Source organism: Corvus hawaiiensis, chromosome 1 (assembly GCF_020740725.1).
Source record: "Corvus hawaiiensis isolate bCorHaw1 chromosome 1, bCorHaw1.pri.cur, whole genome shotgun sequence".
Classification (NCBI taxonomy): domain Eukaryota; kingdom Metazoa; phylum Chordata; class Aves; order Passeriformes; family Corvidae; genus Corvus; species Corvus hawaiiensis.
In genome coordinates, this window is record NC_063213.1 from 31298995 (window position 1) to 31319284 (window position 20290).

Consider the following 20290-nt stretch of genomic DNA (forward strand, 5'->3'; position numbering starts at 1 on the left):
ATTTTACATGAAGAGACATTTTTGGCAGCTGCTTTGTGGTTTGACTTTGAGCAGCCCCAGAAAGGGTATGTGAAATCAGTTACCCCATCCAGACCACGTAAGCAAGAAGCAAGTATTTTAGCCTGAGGATGACTTGGAGGATGGTACTGCATTAAATTCAATGATTGCACATAGAGGAATTCGTATGTACTTCTGCCCATGTACATAGATCATTTCATAGGATCAGAGGAACTAAGGATGCAGGATACTCCTGATTCTGTGGGAAAAGAAACCAAAACACTAATAAACCTCGTTTTCCCACAGAAGACATCTCTCCCACCTTAGCTGAGCTTGGGGAGCTGGCAGATGCTTTTTAGCAAGCATTGTAAAGCCTTTGCAAACCCTTCCAATTTAACTTGAAAATGTCTGTTCGTACTGCTTTGTTGACAAATCTCTGATTTGCAGAGACCTGTAGCTAAGATTTTGCTCTGGCAAACAACTCTTACTATGCCCTCTTCCTCACCTTCCTGCCAGTATTGACAGACTTAGAGCTCTGGGAATGTGGCCCTACCCTTGCAGGCACTGCCAGAAAAAAAAACCCAGACATCTTTTTTTAGGTCAAAGAAGCATTCTTCATCTAACTGAAAATTTTGCAAAGCTATGTGTGTAGCTCTTAGCTAATTCAGCATTTAAAGGTCTCGTTACAGATTATATTGAAGATCAGATGTTTTTCCATTGACTTATTGAATATATAGCACTTCTCAGCACTGCTGAATTTCAAAATGATTTATGAAGATGCCACCCCTCAAAACGTTATTTTACAGATGACAAAACAAATAAGCAGAAAGAAGTAGTAATGCACTCAGAGTGTACTAGGTCCCAGGCAAGCAAAAAGCTATCAAAATTTACAATGTATGCAAGGAAAAAGTTCCGCTGCTGGCTCTCAAATCTACCTTGACAACACACTCAGGTTGATCTTCAGTATTTATGCTGAGTTGAAGACTCCATATGTTTATGGTCTTTATTGTGCATTTTCCATCGCACAATTTTTCTCTGATTGCTTAGCTGGCATCTATCAGGAATTCAGACTTTGCAAATACTTTTGGCCATGAAGACTGTAAACACAGCCTTGCTGGGGTTGCAAAATATTAAGTGCTGTGTGACAGCAAATGCTCTGTGGCAGCTCTGCCCCAGTGATTTCTGAGAGCAGACATCGCCCTGGAAAGACCCACATCAGACAAAGCACAAATATTCAGAAGACTTTCCTACATTTAAATTTGTGCTATGCTTTTGGGTTTTTTGCTATTGAAAGTAAATTTTACATCATTTACAGTTGCAGATACTTTGAGGGGGAGGTAAGGGGATCAGGACTCATCCTGTGGGTTTTGCAGAACAAGTCTGCATAAAATGCTCTTGTTTGGCAGATCAGCCTTCTCAGGCTGTTGAACTGGATGAGTTAACCAACATCCTCTTCTGCAGTGGTAACACTGGACTAGCTACAGTGGGAGTTTTCCAGCTAACGTGCTGTGCAGTGAAAGCTGGGAATGAGTAAGAGCATAGGGATGTTTTCTTTCATGTAGCTGAATTAAACCATGTTCTGGCTGGACATTTTGACACCTGTTGACCACAGGCTTGATTCCAGGCTTTCTCAAGCCTGCAGAAAGATTGCCCCTAGCATGAGTGAGGCAGGGAATGGGGGACTGGTTCCTGCCCATTTCCCAAGCACTGCTGTCAGCCTGTTGTCCAGCTTGGTAGTCACTTGGGAATCAGTGCAGAAAGTAAGTGGTGTCTTCTGAAGTCAGCTTCATCGTCCCTCTCCTTTTCTCTTTCTTCAGCTCTCTTTGGGCCAAGATTTCTTGGCTCAGCTGTTCAGGAAAGCTTGCTGCTTGCAGCTGAGTGTCATTTCTATTAATTTCTTTCGAGAAAACACAGGGAATGTGTGAGTCCAGTCCAGGTGTTAATCCTCTTGTTTTCAAATGTGACACTAAACCCTTGTTGGAAAAGGCAAAGGTGAAAGCTTACATCCACAATGCATTTCTTTTTTTTTTTTTTTTTTTAATGTTCATTTTATTCTGCAAGGGTTGAAAATGCATTTGCCTGTGATGTGGAGATAGGCAAGCTTTGTAGATTTAGCTGCCCAATTCATCAAAAGAATTTGTAAAACTGTATGAACAAGTTATTTTGCACATTCCATGGCCAGTTGAAACCAAAACTCAAATTCCTGTGAAATGAGACTCATATACCCAAGGCAAACTAAGATATAAAACAAAATTGCCTATAGATACTAAATTTAAAAAAAAAAAAAAATTAAAAAATGAGTTTTGGAAATTGGTAATGTTCTATTTGGGATGTCAAAGGGGAATGTTCTTATTTTTCAGACATTTTTTGCTTTTACTCATTTATTCCCTTCTTTGTGAGATGCACAGTTTGGCCACAGGGGAAGCTTACTGGGCACTGGGATGACCACACCTGTAGATTCTACCCTTCACCTCCTTCCAAGAAAAAGCTTTAGCTGGAAGATGCAGCCCAGCTGTAGTGCAGCAGTCGAATGTATTGCTTTTGTACCTATGTCAGAATTAGCAATTAGCATTTACATTTCTGCAGGGATATGGAATGGAGTGGATGCCCAGAACTGAGGCTGATACAAAGTACTTACAGGCACTTTACAGGTCTTTTGCCTTGTAGTTCAAGGGCTAAAGGGAAGGGAGGGTCTCAGTGATAACAACTGGTTTAAAAAAGGCTTAACCCAATTTCATTAAGGCATTTTAAGTAAGAAAGACAGGAAATGTAAACTAGGGACTACAGTAAACTAGAATGATTGGTAATTACAATACAGACATGAATGGGAGCTCCCTGTGTCTGTGCCACAGAAGTGGAGAAAGGTAGACTCATCCCTGATTGCCATTTGGTTTATTATTTGCCAGTATCTCTTGGTACATAGCCACTGCTTAGTCTAATGGCTCTTTCATATAGGCACATACACGTGCAAGGGCCATGCAGGAATGCAGGCTCAGTCCCACCTTGCTCCATTTTTCCTCTTGGGGGTTAAGCAGTGGTTGTGCAGAGGGATATGAGAAATTAATTTGTTTCATATATTGTAGAAACTGAATTTTATTGGAATGGGACCTCTCTTTCCTTAATTTGATTGCTACCTGCCTGGTCAAGTTTCTCAGAAGCCTTTTAAAGCGATGCTAAGAATATAGTGTGAATAAATGTGCTTGTGTCTTTCCCCACTGGAGATGCTCTCTTTCAAGGGGTTGAGTTCCCTGGCCTCAGTCCAGAAGTTTATTCAAGCCTGTAAATCATTGCTCTGAAATCAAGAAATTAACTTATATGCTTAAAAGTTAAGCAAATTCTCAAGGGCTCTGCCGTATAGGGACCGGAGTAATCACTGTGTTGCAGGCGAGTGCTTCTAATATGCTACAGAGCCGGTTAAGGTCGATTGCTAACCCCAGCAGTCTTTGGATTGCATTCTGCATGGGTGCACTTGGAAAAGATGAGATTTTTGCAGTTGGACCCATATGGGTAGACATATGCTCCATCAAAGTCCTGTTGGCTTCAGTATTGTCCCTGTGCCTGTTTGTATCGGGCTGGGGGCTGTAGCCCATAACTTGCTGTGTCCTTATGTTATAGGTAAACACACAAACTCAAGGCTTTTTGCTCAGTGATTTGGTACCTGTAGGTGTATGCAGAAGCTGTGGGGAGGAAGAGTGCCATGAGGCAGTGGCTGTGTCTTTGTTGCAGGCAGTATTTACAGCTGATGTTGTGTTCATGAAAACTCTTCCTGAGGCTGAGACACAAAACAAAGCCCAGCTTGTGAAGGTGAAAAAGCAGGGTTTGGTTGTGATAGCAGTCATTTACCCCAATCTCCCCACAGTAAAATGGAACACAGTTTCATTTTACTGCACTGTATCACCAGAACCAGATCCTGTCTTCTCCCAATAGAAAGGATGTGAGCAGAGCAGGAGCCTGTACCTGGAGTTGTGTGGAAAAAACCAGCCTGGCAGAAGCAGTGAGAGCCCAGGGATCATCCACATCCACAACTGTGCTCGGAACAGCAGTCCCTGCTCAGAATAGGGGTCTGAGTACTCAGCACACGTATTTTGGCGTACTTTCCAGAAAAGTATTCTGCACTTTTCTCTGTGCAAATGATTTCCCTTGGGTGCTTATTTTCATACCTCCAGCTGTCTTATCTATTCAGGAATGCATCGTCTTCACTATAGGGACTGCAGCTATTCCTTGAAGTTTGCACAGTATCTGGCATGTAGGTTCACTTTGAGCTTGTGCTTGTAGGTATTTCATCAGTATCAAGAGCTTATGCCAAGACAACAAGCTGATATCAAGAGCAAAGTTACAGATAGATCAATACACAGGGGCTCAACAATTTGTTTGCTCATACCTGCCATTATTTATTAGGGGTCAATCCAGAAAATCAGACCAGAAGAAATGAATCCGATGAAATTCAGTGAATCTGTGTTTTGCAGCTTGCATGGAAAATTTGATCCTGTTAGTTTTGTATTTGTACTTCTTTTGAGTCACACTGAAATTTGTTTTTGTGGTTAGCTGTCCCATTGCTCAGTTCCTTAGGGATTTACTAACAAAATCAATAGATATTGCATATAATAGTTATGCTATGGCCATGAACTGTTTTATATAAAACAATGCAAACATAGACACAGGTACGTATAGGGAATATTGCAGCTGCTGTTCCTCTGATGAGCACATTATATGCCAAAGGAGTCTTACTGTCAACACTAATGGGTTCTTACATCTGTGTTTTAGTTGTACATTAGCTATTCAAAAACCTCCTAAAGAGGAATTGCAGCAGACATCACCAATGTAACAGTCTGTGGCTACAGCAGAGGCTGCTACCAGATCTGGATCTGTTTTGGTCTTTAAGCAGTAAATCTCCCTTCAGAGCATCTAGTTTCTCCAGAATTATCTATTGGCCTGCCAATGGGTCTGTGTTGGCTCTCCTTAACATTGTCGGGATTGGTGGGCAGGGGCTGAGAGCAGGATTATTCCTGGATGTTCCTTAGCACTATTTTGGACCTCCCTGTTTTTGTGAGAACTGTGCACAAGCTTGCAATACATGTCTTCAGTGGCTTAGCTCTGTTGGGATGAGAAGGCTTCACCCCTTTCAGAATAATGTTTCCCAGGTCCTGTAGTACCCTCCCTGCAGGCACCTCAGCTGGCTTTGGGCATCAGCAACACTCCAGTGTACACCCTTGCTCATGGTATTGCCCAAAGGGACATGCTGTCTGAAGCTCATTTCTCCAAAGCTGTTGAGCCTGTTCATGTGGCTCCATGGATTAACTTATTTCAAAAGCACAAAATACTTTCCTTCTCTCTCTTTATTTCACCTGTGTCATTTGCTGGCTGGGTGACTTTTTTTTTTCTTTTTTCTTCTTGGTCTCCAATAAAATGCAGAAGCCTCAGATTACAAAAACAGCTGCACATGCCTTGGGTTAATTCGTTTAAGTCAGGCTCCAGGGTCTGGGCAAGTGCCAAGATCCTGGATCAGCTGCTTTACCAGAATTAGGCTGCTGTAATGGAGCCCTGCATTATTGTGTTGCAATTATTTTGGATTGCAGCTGGCTGTTCCCTCTATTTTTCTTACTGAAGTGGGATAAAAGGATTTTGTCTTAAAAATAGAATTTTCTTTTCAGAATCTTACAGAAGCTTTGAGTTATATACCATGTCTGTAAGAGGTGCTCCTCCATTTATCTTCAGATTTATATTCCAGGATCAGAGCAATAAATATTTGTCTTAGTTTTTGAAGAGCAGGAAGAGTGCTTAAAGGTCTCAAAACATAAAATAAATGTGTATTGGAAAGGAAATAAAAGAAGTTATTAAAGTGTCATATAATAACATGGTTTTAGGTTCTCAGCAAGGACCAGGGTTTATTTTCAGTATTGTGCCACTTACTAGTAGCAAGTTCTTCTTAAAGCTGTCCCTATAATTTTGAAATCCTTTGTGTAGAGAAGTAAAGGAATGGATCCAGATTTTAAACAGAATAAAAACATTTCCCCAGCCTTGAGTCTCCTGTATTTGTATCCATTCAAGCTCTTTTTGTTGCCTATTTATATACATTTCTTGTCTAATAACAGCTCTCTCTGGTTCTCCGATTGATAGCAAAAAGTAAACTGAATGCAATCATCTATCTTTGAACTGTTCAACTGTGCCCTTCTTCATGTTCTTGTTAATAATGCCAGGTCTCCCAGGAGCACTCTCAGGCAATTTTATCACATAAGCTTTTTGTTTGACCTTACCTGCTGTTCCCCTGGAACATAAGGGGGGCAAAAAAAGCCAAAATGCCAGCCTGCCTTAATTAAAATTTTAGTCTCAGAAGATGTTACAGTAGGTGATTTCATTAGATATATAATGAAAGTATTTAATCATACCTCCTACTTGTTTGGGCCTTTTTACTTGGTAGTGAAGTCACTGAGTTTTAAACCAACTCTGTTCAGGTGTGGAAAAGTAACTGAGGGGTGGATACACATCTTTAAGTGATTCATAAATTCATTTTACCCAGAATTTTGCATGTTTGCCCTCAAGGTGGTTGCTTGGATGATGAAGTAGAAGGCACTAAATAAATGTTCAGCACTCTTTCCAAAAACATTTTTCCCCCGTGGGGTATCGAGCATGCATGTATATGTTTTTTAAAAGATAATGCTATTCCTCATTTCCAGGTTGGAACTTGGCATCATAGAAAAAGGGTAAAAGAATGGGTAGAAGGGTAAAACGTAATGGATATTTCTTTGACATGTAAGAAGTGCTAAATTTCACCTTGTGATATGTGGTGTTACTTTCCTCGTTTCTCATTGCCATAATCTAAATCACCCCAGCAGGAGGCTTTCTATCTCCCAGGTGAACCCATTTGTTCTACGCAGTGACTATTCTCAAGGAAGAGTCTGTGCACAAAGCACTCTATCTTGGCTTTTGTAAAAATGTACCTTATTTTAGTTTACATAGCAGAGTTAAAAAATACATTTTTGAGGCTCTGATCCTGCACATCTTTTGAACCAGGAGGGTTTGTTTTGCTAGGGAAGCTGTGTTGCTCCCCTAACTTTTTTTTTTCCATTTAGCAGTGGAGAGGTGCCCCCAATTGGCAGCATTGTCTCAAGTAGCACATGAAAACATCCATGCTTCAGATGCTCTGTGCTTTGGGCTTCTTCCAGCCCCAGGGGTTGCAAAGCAAGTAAAACCAGGAGTTCATATAGCTTTTTGAGGAAGAATAAAGCAAGAGGACAAGGAGGGGCAGTTCACCTGGGGTAAGATAGATCCTGTTCTAGCACTCTAGAAGAACTCACCACATGGGCGATTTCAGAACTGTTATCTACACCAAAAAAAAAAAACCCAAACCAAATAAGACCAAAAAAAAAAAATCTAGTGTAGCAGAGTATTTTCATCAGCAGTTTTTACTAAATCCAACAAATAGGTTGCTCTGGAATAATTCAAAATTGCAGGATATTTCCCAATTTTATTTCTTCTTCTTCTGAAGCTGGATGAAGGTGTTTTTACACTACTGCTTTTGTGGGATTTGTAGCTTTGTAAACCGGGGATAGAAAGAGGGGTGGGGAAGACAGGCCACCTTCTGTTATCCAGTATTTTTGTTCTTTCTTTTGTGATAATAAATCTTACTGGCTCACATCTCTGATGCATATAGATCTTGTTAGGTTTCTTAATGCAGCTGTATATGGCTGTTTGTCTGTGAGTCTGACAACAAATGTGGCTGTTGGTCTGTTACCAGGTTTGCGAAGCATGTATGTGTTTTTTGCAGATCTATGGCCAATTTAGGGACTGGGAGCTATGATTCTGGCAGCAATTATGTTTCAAGACTCGAAGTTCAACATCCTGCAGTTTTATAACCTCAGCTCTGCAGAGAATTATTCAAGTTGCTGTCATTGTAATCACTTTAGGAATACATTTGCTGCGTTATGTTTCCAGTGAATGTAGCTGGAGTGCCATTAGCTAAAAATTGTTTTGATCTCGCACAACTTGAAAGAATTGATGCCATTAGTTTAAAATTTTGAAAACAAAACTAACATAATAACCCATGGTTTCCCCTGCAAGCTGTACTGCTGGAGTGGCATGTGCTTTTACCTGAAATGAAGGAAGCCAAACTGTGAGTCCCTTGTGTTAAAAGGCTTCTCCTGTTTCTTGAGGGTCTGAACTTGCAGAGTGCTGTGGGGGAAATGAGTCTGTGTGCTGTTACGGGTTTTGACACATGCTGTTTGACATGCTACCTCATACCTCTGTACCTTTTCTGTTGCTTCTTAAGACTCCCTTGTTTCAGGCATAGGTATTCTTGTTTGTTTTTTTCCCTTTGTATGTGCATGAAAACTAGGTAAAATAACTGCATGGTCTTGTGTTTTGAGGGGAAAGGGATGGAATTTTAGCATCAGCTATTATGTATTTGTCCTTCTAGCACACATGGTGTCCACTTCACACCCATAAATTATCTGTGATGTCTTTAAGTAGAATATAAAGCTCAAATGTCTTACTAGGTCAAGACATTTTTATGTGTATTGCAGAGAGAAAGCAGACACAGTAGGAATGGATAGATCAACTGCAGCAGATTTGCTTTGCAGCATGCTTTGGATTTTAGATCCAAGCTTAAACTACAAAATTGTTTACAAAGAGGTTTGGATTCCAGCTGCACAAGATGCAGCTTAAATCTTCAGACTCACACAGAAAATAACACCAGGATGGAGACACTAATTAATGTGTCTTCTGTGGGAGTCTTCCAAACTGCAGACACTTTGGGGTGAGGCTAAAATCAAGATTAGCTTAAATTTATAGATTAATTTTACATTCTCCATGGGAGTTTAGTCCATCATTTGCAGTGAAACTTGCCAGATAATGGTCAACTGCATAATGAAAAAAACCCCAAATATTTTCCTCAGGCAATTGGGCACCCAATTCTTACACATAACACCTGGACATGAGAAGCCAGTGAGAACCCAGTGCCTTGGAGAAGCACTCCTCTAGAGAAAGCAGTGCACAGGGATGGTGTTACAATGTCCATCCACATGGGAGGTGAAACACTCAGTGAAACAAGCAGTCCAGTACTTGAACATCTCATGCAAAGTCAGGAGGTTCTGATGGACCTCTAGAACAAGAAGGGCTTTGTTCTGGCTGCCAGAAAACCCTTGCCTCAAACTCCTGCTCTCACTTGTGCTGGGAATGGATCTCATTGTTTGGCTCACACAACTTGGCCAACTGTCCTATGCAAGGTTCTCCAACTAGGCTGGCTTTCCTCCTGTTTTACAGATAATATTTAGGGTGTTTGAGAATCAAAAGGTTCTTTGGGATGCTTAGGAACATGGCTTAGTGGTGGACTTGGCAGTGCTAAGAGCAATGGGTGGACTTGATGAATTTAGAGGTCTTTTCCACCCTGAGCAATTCTGTGATTCCATTCTGTGATTCTAAGACAGTGTTTGGTCTTGCTGGATGGCTTGTTTCAGTATTTTTCTTCCTTCCCACTTTGCAAATACTTTGGGATGGACCAGCTGAGAGCTTTTGGTAAAAAATGAAGCTGTCAAAAACTTTACAGAATGTACTGATGTGTCTATGAGTGAATTGTAGTTCTACAATAACATTTTTTCTTCTCTGGTTATAACTTGATCATGGGCATTGTAAATTTACATTATTGTAAAAGCTACATCCATACACTGTAATACTTTGTCCGTAGCTTATTTTAAAAAGTAAAGGAGAACGTAGCCTAGTAAAATTGTGGGAACAGAGACCAACCATATTCTTTAGTCTACAAAGTCTACTGAGCAGTACTCCAGCCAGGGAAGAGTGAACTAAAATAGGCCAGAAATATCCCTTAGAATACCCACTGTACACAGGTGAACTCTGCTTGTGGAGTGAACTGGGTGGCATTGCCAGCACGTGATCAAAGAGACTGGGGAGAGGATCCTGTCTCATATGCAAAAAATTAGTGCTTTTCCTTGGGCGACAGGAAAAGTGTTAAGAGCTAACTGGCTAACATTTTCCTAAGTATTTCAAATCTGGAATATGTAATTTAATGGTCTGACTAATACTGGACAATGAGCACATTCTAATCATATCTTTATTACCAGAAGTTCTTATTAACCTGATGAATATCTTCTAGCAAGGTGTCCATCCTCATTTTAGAGAATTTAAGTAATACAAATGTCCTTCCACTTAGTAAATTGCCTCCTTGTTAATTATAAGGGGTCTGTTGAAACTTTGAATTTTACTTCTAATCTGAAAAGTTCTAGGTTTATCTTCCAGCCATGTAATTTTATTATACCATTTTCTGGTCTGTTCAAGAACTATTGTTGTAGTTTAACCCCAGCCAACAAGTCAGCCTCATGCAGCTGCTTACTCACTCTCCCCAGTGGCACAGAGAAGAGAATCAGAAAATTAAAAATGAGAAAACACACGGGTTGAGGTAAAGACAGTTTAACAGGGAAAGCAAAAGCCACATGTTCAAGCAAAGCAAAACAAAGGATCCATTCACCAATTCCCATGGGCAGGCAGGTGTTCAGCCATCCCCAGGAAAGCAGGGCTCCTTCACACCTAAAGCCGCTTAGGAAGATAAATGCCCACTCTGAACACTCCCCACTCCTCCTTCCCTCAGCTTTATATGCTGAACATGTTGTCATATGGTCTGGGTTATCCCTTTGTTCAGCTGAAGTCACCTGTCCCAGATGTGTCTCCTCCCAAATTCTTTGTTTACTTCCAGCCTCCTTGCTGGTGGGGTGGTATGGGAAGCAGAAAGTCTGAGTAAGCACTGCTCAGCAGTAACTAAAACATCCCTGAATTAACAGCACTGTTTTCAGCACAAATCCAAAACCTAATCCCATACTAGCTACTAAAAAGGAAATTAATTCTACCCTGGCCAAAACCAGCACAACTATCTATTTGCAGATACCTCTTCATCTTTTGAATAAGTTGAGCAGAGTGAGCTCATTAAGTCTTTCAGAAAGAGGTGCACTTCCTGACTTTGGATCATGTTTTAAGCTTGCTTCTCAGCTCTTACCAGTTTTGGGGAGTCTTCTGCAAATGTAAGCACCTTCTGTGTGCAGAATTTGCTGTTAGAATGTTTTCAAGAACTTCACAGGCTATTCCTTTGTGTCTGCACCAAGAGTTGGTGCTTGTTCCCCTTGGCTTTTCCATGAGAGCTCAAATTCAATTTCTTTCCAGTGCTCCTGGCAGTTGCAGCAGAGGCTGAGCTGCTCTATACTGGGGGAGGTAGGGGGAAGGAAAGGGAGGGTGGCATAAGGCACCAGAAAGGCACTAGTTGCAGAGCAGGCAGGAGCATGACCAAATCTGTATAGCAGTCCACCCAGCCCAGTTACTTCTGCTTGAGATTTCCCTTTTGACTTTCTTTTGGACTTTGCTTGCCTAAGCCACTGAAGTGTATTGCCAAGGTACCCAAATTTTAGGTGGCACTACACTGAATAAAGCAGAAAGGGAGCAGGTGAGCTCTCAAATCGTGTTACGGCAAAAGCACTGAGTGTATGTGTTTGCATTGGATGGGCTTGGATGCAAGGACTCTGTTCAAGTGGTAAGGGTACAATAAGATTTGCAGTTCAGGGAGTCTCACCTGCACTTGTCAGACACTCTTTACCCACAGTGCTGATACACATGTTCCGAAGGTGTGCTGCTAACACGTGCTTCAAATCTAAAATGAACAATGAAACAGTCCCTCCCAACATGGATGTGCCATCCATGAAAGATGCATGCTGAGGCCAGGAGAGCACCAAACATGCTTTAATTGCAGCTCTGGGTGACACTGCTGGCAGAGGTGTAAACCCACTGTGTTTTGTCTTTTGAGCTGTGTAGGCTCATTAGGAAATTGAAACATTTGTGGGTCTTTCATGCAGTCTTCCTCCCCTGGGATGTTTAAGTTAGATGACTTTCAGCATGGCGATGCAGGCTGTAAAGCTTCAGAGAATTACCTTGATGGTATGATGGCCTCTTCCATTTCAGCTGGAATCCAAGGCTCATCTTTCCTCTGAGGCATTCATTGAAATTCTGTGCACGATTTGTTCCTCTGGTTGTTTAACAATGTCTCTCATGTTTGCCCTGAATTAAAAAATCCTTCTTTGTAGCAGAGATAACATAGAGCAGGATGATATAATTGCAGTAAAGAGGCCCTGGAGCTTGCAGTAATAGGATGGTTCATCTGATGTGTATTGCCATTAGAAAATAACCCACGTATGTATGTTCTCAGGGGACAGTAAAGAGTCTTTTAAGGATTGCTCTTTATGTAGTATGAAAGCTAATGAGCAAAAGAGCAAGTGCAAAGAAAACTATTGCTGCATAAGCATGTTGCCACTTCCTGTTCTCGTTTTCTTACACCTGCGTAGCTCCAAAATCCACCTCTGCCCAGTAATGCCTGGTTTTTCATGCACTGCAGTCAGTTTTCAAAACTTTTGAGAATGCAGTATTATTTCCATGTCACTGAAAAGTAAATAGCATGTGAAATGCATGGCATTGTTGGAGGATTGTGCTGTGTGTGTACAAATTAAGTAATTCTGGATTTTGGTGAAGTGGCAGTCTCTGATAGTCTGTGCCTGAGGGAAAAAAAAAAAAAAAAAAAGAGGAGATAGAGTTTCACAAACAGTGCTAAAAGGTTGATATTAATCTCAATTCTCCCACCTCCATTCTTTTTCCTGGCCAGAGTGCAGAAACATACAAAGATATCAACACACAGTAAGCACTGGAGGACCTGTTTCAAATATTACATGGAGAATTTGGGCTGCAGTGATAGGAAATTCAGAGCAGCTGGTTTTTGATATTAACAACTTCTTGTCCAAATGGATTGCCACTTAGAGTGCCAATTGTTCTACTTGCATTTGTGCTGAAACAGAAGCCATTTAGCAGAACAGATATTGGCTTTTTTGTTTTGACACAGCATTTTTTTTCTTGCTTATGGAGCTTGTTGTAGATAAAAAAATTAATGCTCTTTTTAATATGCTGCACCCCCTCTGTACTGTTGGAATATACTTTTGTACCTTGTGATGTTTTTATGTTCAACAGAGTGGATGAACCTGCATCTTTCTTCATGTATTTAGCATAATAAAGGGTCAGGCTTTGCTATCAGGTAAAATGAAGTGCCTTTACTTGAGATGCAGAACCTTGAAGAAGATGCTGTATTTTGACTAAATGCTGTATTGGGTTCTATAGCAAAGTCTGACATCCATAGCTTCATTTAGTTCCAAAGAGTACCGATCATAAAAAAAGAAGTCCATGAATATTAAGTAAGGAAGAGATGACAGGCAGACAGCATCTTTGCAAAGATACTCACAGGCCAGTAAACTTCTTAAACATCCCTGTTTCTACTCACAAGTCAGGGGAGTCAATATTCGAGAGTACTTCCTTCTGGACCAAAGAAGTGACTTATTTTCCCTTAAAATCTAAGAGGGTTCAGGATACAACCTCTTTGCTCCCATCTAATCAAATTGGAAGTATGTTAGTGTGCACATGAAGTACTTATCTGCTTGTACTGAGGCTTTTCTGTGTGGTCAGAGCATTGCAAAGGGCTTACATAAGGGAGTAGGAAAAAAGTCTTATTCTCATTTTCAGGGATGTACGCAGTACTCTGCAGGTTTGGACGGGGGTGAGGGGTGCACATGTCCTATGAGCAGGAGAAATTGCTAAAGTCCTTGAAGAATGTTAAAATAAGATTGTTAAAATAATAATGCATAGCCTAGTGGACCTCAGCTCTTCAGCCCATCTCCTTTTCATATTTGTGCACCTAAAACCTGGGGTGGTTATGTCATGTACTAAGCAGTGCTTGCTAGTACAGAGGAGATTTTCAGGGCTGGGTGTTTGTGTGTGTATGTCATTGGAACTCGATGGTCTTTAAGGTCCCTTCCAACCAAAGCCATTCTATGACTCTGTGTTTTTGTAATACCCCCAGGAGATCATGCCTATATGTTCATCATAAGGGTATCTACTTCAACTTTTCCATAATTTTTTGTTTCATTTTGATAGTCATGTCTGCACTGGGTAATAAATCTGTCATATTTGGAGAATATGGAACACAAAGCTGAGGTGAAGAGAGAGCTGTGTATTCAAACACGCAGCAGACTATTAGCAGTAGTCTGACTAAAGTAATGTTAATGCCATCATATTTACTGGAGATAACAGAAGGGCTGCTTTCTACCTGAACCCAGTGGTGTCTGTCTGTCTCTGCAGAGCACCAGTCTGCTGCCCTGTGCCAGTGCATCACAAGCCAAATCTGTGAGCCCAAATCCAGTGTTCGATTACATTCCCCAAAAGTGTCACTTGATCCCTAGTCTGCCATCCATCTATCATTCTTTACACATCTGGGACTTACTTTAACAACTGCAGGTGACAGGAGATGAATTTCATGGGTCTGCTTCTGCTGTCAGTTGACACCCCTGTACTTAAACTTCAGTCCTGCAAATACCAGGATAGTAATGCTAAATTTTTTATTTCCATCCTTTATCCCCTCTGCCCGCCCCCCCCCCCCCCCATAATTGGTGTACTGGAGCAGAAGAGGACTTGCAATTTTATTATTGCTGTATAAGCCTTCTGCAAACTCAGTTACAGCAGTTCTGATGTTGGTAATTTTTATGACTAAAAAATATGCTGACACAGTGCTTGGGCATAGGAAAAGAGCAAATCTGAATGTATAATAATCTGGTGAGTTTGGGAGATGTTTAATGCTACATCCTAGCCAAGTTAATCACTCAAAGAATTCATTTTTTTTATTTTGCTCAGTTGACTGGAGACATTAATCTCAGAAATGGCATCTTTAATGCCAAATACTTGACCAGAAATCCTAACATTTCCCTGGCATCAGAACAGGTTTTGAAGGAAAGCTATCAATTGACAATAGACCAGCAGAAACAGAGACATTTGTCACTTTATTTTTCTTACATAATGAAGAAATATCCAGATGATGGTTTTCACTTTGTGAAGTATATTGAACCATGTACTGTATTCATGAATATAAATTGAGCACACATGACACAAATTTTTCATAGAAAGATGACACAGAGTTGCTCCTTCTGGTAGTTCTTCTTTGTCTGAAATACGGTTATTGTAAGAACATCACCACAGAGTTAATAGTGCACTGCATAACTGCATGTTAAAAATACGAGTGCTAAAGAACACAGAATGTGTTAAGGAGAAATTATTCATAGATTTATAATACCTATATCTGGCCACATTGTGCAAGGACAGGATCTTTCTGCATCTTCCTTTCCTACTTTTTCTGCAGAGTCCTCAATTGCTAAATATTAGCATCACCCAGCCAGCCCAGTTCCATCTGTCTAGGCTCATTCCCAGGCGAAACCGTGTTGCTGCCGAGCAGTGCACCATTTGTGCTTGCCTTCCCATCCACAGTGCTGCCTCATTAGCAGCTTGGCTCTCTAGATCATGCAGTCTTTGCCCATTTCTCCACTAGTCCTAGAGAAGCTGTCCGAGCAGAAAACCTGCAATATTGTGGTGACTTTGAACACAAAGTTAGTGACAGGTTAAAACAGAAGAGTAAGCTTCTCATCCTTGTGCAGGTGCTGGTGTGTTAGCAGTGTTCCTACTGAGCAATGAAGAGGGCACAAATTTAATCACTCAAAATTTATGATTTTCCTGCTTCGATAAACGTGAAACTAGTGGGATGGAATGTGACCCTTAATATGCTCTAATTACATAAAAAACCTTGCAAGTGAGAACCAGTCTGTATGGCGATGTTCTTCTTGATTAAATAAAGGCTTCTCTGTTTACATCGTGCTAAGGAACTGCATTAGAAGGAAGGTAAGAGGGTGGGGTAAGAAATGTGACCTGAAAGAAACTGTCAGGTTAGACCGCGAAGGCCAAATGCTGATGTCGTTGAAGTTGTTGGGAGTTTTGCCTCTCAGGAAATAGCCAAAGGACAGTAGCACCCTGTGTCTCTTTAGGGCTTTACAGCCCTGTGCTGCAGTCAGACATTCCTCCAGGTGGTCTCTGCCACGGTGTTAAAAAGCATAAAGAAAGTGTGCTGCCCCACTCAGGTCAGCCTGCCAGGGCTGCTGCAGGCTCATGGCACTTGTTTACTGCACTGCAGTTTCTGTTTCCAGTAACAATTCTGTAGGAATGAGTAACTTTTTGACTAAGGCGGGGATAAATGATGGGATCATTTGCTGTGCCTTAGAACAGTTGTAATTTTGCCCCTACAAGCAACAGGGTATTTGAAGACGTCTTTCTTCTTCCAGGTTACCAGCCTGTCCTGCCGAACCAGCAGCAGGGGTTCCAGGGTCTCATGGGAATGCAGCAGCCGCCCCAAAGCCAGAACCTGATGAATAATCAACAGGGAAATCAGGTGCAAGGCATGATGGTGCAGTATCCAGCCATGTCGTCTTATCAGGTATTTAGGAACTGTAAGGAAAGACTGCTTTTCTTGGAGAATGCTTAATTGAATTAAGTTTTTGCATCACACAGTGCTCTTATAACTTCATTTGGACAGTGTGTGGCAGGAAACCTTCTGATGAATACGCTCCTAAGTCAGATCGGTTTCTTTGTTTCTTGTTTACATGGTCTTAGTACTCCTGATTTTCATTCTGATTTCGGAATGTTTCAAATGAACTATTTATTACAGCCTGTAGTAAGGGTAAAATGTCACAAAGATCGAAGGAATTAGACTTCTTCCTGTGAAGAAAATTAATTTTAAAAAATATAAGAACATTGTTCATTTCTTCTCTTTTTTGCCAGTGCAGTACTGTTTCCTGTAATGAAGTTGAGGGCTTTGCCTGATCCAGTTAAAAATTACTCATCTGTGGAGACTCCTGCCAAGGATCTCACCATGTCTTCTATAACAAGCTGTAGCCAGATGGATTATTGTTTATTGGGTTCTGGGGAGAGGGAAGGCAGTGGCTTGATTTTTACCAAGTCCGTAAGTTACCCAGACTTATTTCCCCACCTTTATACCTAGTTTCTGTGAGTTATGCCAAGAGCATGTGAGAGGTGGCCTGGTCTTACACTTCCTACTGGTCCCTCTGGAAAGTTAAGAAACTAAGTGACATCTAATTCATTTTAATAGATTGCACTGATTGAGCAGCCATTCCCCTTTTCCCTCAGCTTCTTTGAAAACACTGCACCGACACAGATGGAAATGGGGGAATTGCTTGTGGGTAAAATTTTCCCCTTACATCTTCAGAATTACTATAGTGAAAAAGTGTTTTAAAGGTTAATAATCAAGTTACAGGTTTAGACTTTTCAGATGGCCTAGATATACCAGGGTCAAGTCTTTTGTTTGCACTGATCCCAATAATTCATATTCTAGTAGGTCACGACAGAGACACTTTCTAGGCCTAAAAGCAGAGGGAATTCTCTTTAAAACCTTCTCTAACAAAAAAATCCTCAGAGATGAGAACAATTCTGAGCAGCAAAAAATAGCCCATTTTGGCAGAACATGCAGTATACTCAAATTCAGCTAGAAGGAACATAGGGGTACTGGAACCTACTTTAACTTGCTTAGTAATTGCTATCTTTTTTTCCCTGCATCTTTCTATATTCCTACCTAGGTGCCAATGACCCAGGGTTCTCAAGGATTGCCGCAACAATCATATCAACAACCAATCATGCTACCTAATCAATCAGGTCAAGGAACACTTACAGCCACTGGAATGCCTGTCTACTGTAATGTCATACCTCCTGCCCCACAGAACAACCTCCGGTTGATTGCCCCACACTGCCCCTCCAATAACGTTCCAGTTATTTCTGCCAGCTGCAGGACAAACTGTGCAAGCATCAACAATGCAGGGTGGCAGGTCAAGTACTGACACTGTGGCTTAGATATATGAGGATAGCGGTGCATTATTTGACAAAAAAATCATGGCCTTCAAATGAAGAGGAACACAACAGAATAATCAGTTGAGGACACAAGTACTGACTATGCTCAAGTGATTTGCTGCTGGAAAAATCTGTAAAAAAAAAAAAGAAGTAAAATAAATTTTGAAAAAAAAAAATGTTTGCTGGTTAATGGTGCATATTTTTGTCATGTCTGCTAGGTATGCCTTTATAGCTTAGCTAGTGACATGAATTCATTGAGGTAAGATTTTTTCCTACCACTGAACACCACTGTGTAGATTGTAATATCCCTGATTCGGATTAGTTTTGTACTTTGTGTTGAGTTTGTGAAGCTAAAAGTATTTAAAAATATAATAAAATCACATTGTACCAAAGCTGTAATGGAAATGAAAAAAAAATTGAAAACAAAAAGAGAATTACTGGATGGAAGGAATAATTTATATACACTATAGAGTTTTTTTATGGATATATACTGTATTGTAGTGCTTAATCACAATAAAGCTATTTGACCTCATGAAGGAAGGTCATGTTTCTACCACCTGCTTGGTCTCCTCTGTTTCTGAGTGACTGAATTTCCTTTTGTTTCTTCATTGTCTTGTTTCCAGTGAAACTGATGGGGAGATGGTGCCTAATGGCCTTAGGCGAGTTTGATGAGAAGGCAACATAGCTGTGTGTCAGCATGCAATACCATAACAGCTAAGACCACTTTGGAATTGTAGCATAGCCACCCAGGAGGTATCCAGTGAATGATACCAGTTCACCTTAAACTGAGTTTGCACTTTTCCAGTCCCTAGGGCCAGGAATGTCACAAACACAATTCATCATTGCTGCAAGCCTCTACTAAGTCCCACCTCTTCAAGAGAACATACAACAATTGTGCATGATTGCTGTCCCATGATATTCCATCCACTGGATGGAAGATAGTTAGTACTGATGTAGCAACCACAGTACCCAGCAATGCTGCTACAAAGAGATGCTCTACCCAATTATTGGTGCTCCAGCTATAAAGCCATCTTGACTAAAGAAGATGACCCAAGAATCAGGTCTGTCATTTTCAAGTAAGTGGGGATGAGCAATATATTTGGGGGGTTTGGCTTTTAAAACACAGTGGTTCGCCAGAAAGGTTTAGAACTTTTTTCAGTTTTGTGGTGTTTTTTATTATTATGTCTATCTTCACTCAAATTCCCATCTTGTTCTGATAAATGGTTCTTGATTCATTAATGCTGCATGGAGTTTCTCGTGTTGCTTCAATGATGATGGCATTTGAGACAAACGTCTGAGTCATTTTTCACTTAAACTTCATTTTTGATCAATTTTGAGCATCTTTACAATAGTTAAAAGTTGGGCACTCCAGAATTATGGATACACATTATGAAAAAAACCGAGATCCTTCTTTCTGTGATCCTTCTTTCTGTGATCCTGTCTTTATGTGACATAATCTGATTTTAGGTACCCAAGATTACAGCAGCCTGCATGGCCCATGACCAGTGTTAATCTGAATGTGAAACAGCTTTAATTTTACCTTTAGCATATGTGGCCTTTCCTTTACTTTCCACTTCAGCTGTGGAAACAGGAACTGGAGGGGCTACAATCTGTATTTGAAAGAAACATTTTTCTTTTCTATACAATGAAGAGATATCTTTCACAGTTCAGTCCTTTTTTTACATATGTCTTAAAGTGTGGAATCCAGTCCTGTGGGATCATAAGAAAGCCAAACACTGAATTTTATGTAGTGTAATCACGATTCATTTGCTGAGAGACAGTCAAGAGCATGAGCAGTTAAGTAAACACAATTCACTCTTCAATTAGAGGTGAAATGCCTTGGGAGAGCCTGCTGATTGATTTTTTTTTTCTTTTTTCAAATCAAGATACTACATTTGAATTTTGCCTATGACCCTGAGCTCTCATGTCAGATTCCCTGCATTGTATGCCTTATTTCCTTTATGTGTTTCGTATACAACAGAGGTTTCTGTCCTAGCGTGGCTACAATTACATGTAATTGCTGCTGTGGCATCACTGACAGCTGAATGAATGGGTGTCCTTCTCTGTCAAAGCTCAACAGTTCCAGCAGGAAGGACCTACCTCTAGGTAACCTTGTACAGGATGTGGGAACCCAGAGTGCAGAGAGTATTTCTCTGCCTGTTTTGAAGGGTTCTACCCCCCTGGACAACACTGTTTTTGACCTTCATCCATGGAGAAAATTGCCTACCCTCTGGGAAGAATTAGAATGTACAATGGTGTGAATTAGGTGATAGAATACTATGTAAGATTGTCATGGTGAAAAATTTAGAGGTTTTGGGTTTATTAATATAGTAAGTAGATAAAAGCAAAAAACATCAAAATGGAGGATCCTTGTAGTTTTCAGGTTTCTTCCTCCTTCTTTGCCTACTCCATTTTCTGCAGTATTGGTAGTAGAGAATGATTGGTTACAAAATGCTGCAGTACAGGGCTACGTGAAAGAATAGTTCATTGGGCATTGGTAGCAAAGTAAAAATACTGTATGCTTTTAGTG

At 40.7% G+C, this 20290-nt stretch overlaps 1 protein-coding gene across 35 annotated transcripts in view; it reads left to right on the forward strand.

Moving 5' to 3' along the window:
• The window catches only part of ARPP21 (cAMP regulated phosphoprotein 21), a 200375-nt gene extending 182062 nt beyond the window's left edge, over nt 1–18313 (forward strand). For all 35 annotated transcript variants that reach the window (XM_048298457.1, XM_048298679.1, XM_048298696.1 and 32 more), the window contains 2 exons: nt 16185–16336; nt 17493–18313. In XM_048298457.1, coding sequence (XP_048154414.1) covers nt 16185–16336; nt 17493–17750 — 410 coding nt within the window. In that variant the 3' untranslated portion in view covers nt 17751–18313. The remainder of the gene's footprint in view (nt 1–16184; nt 16337–17492) is intronic.
• Nucleotides 18314–20290: the final 1977 nt, after the last annotated feature.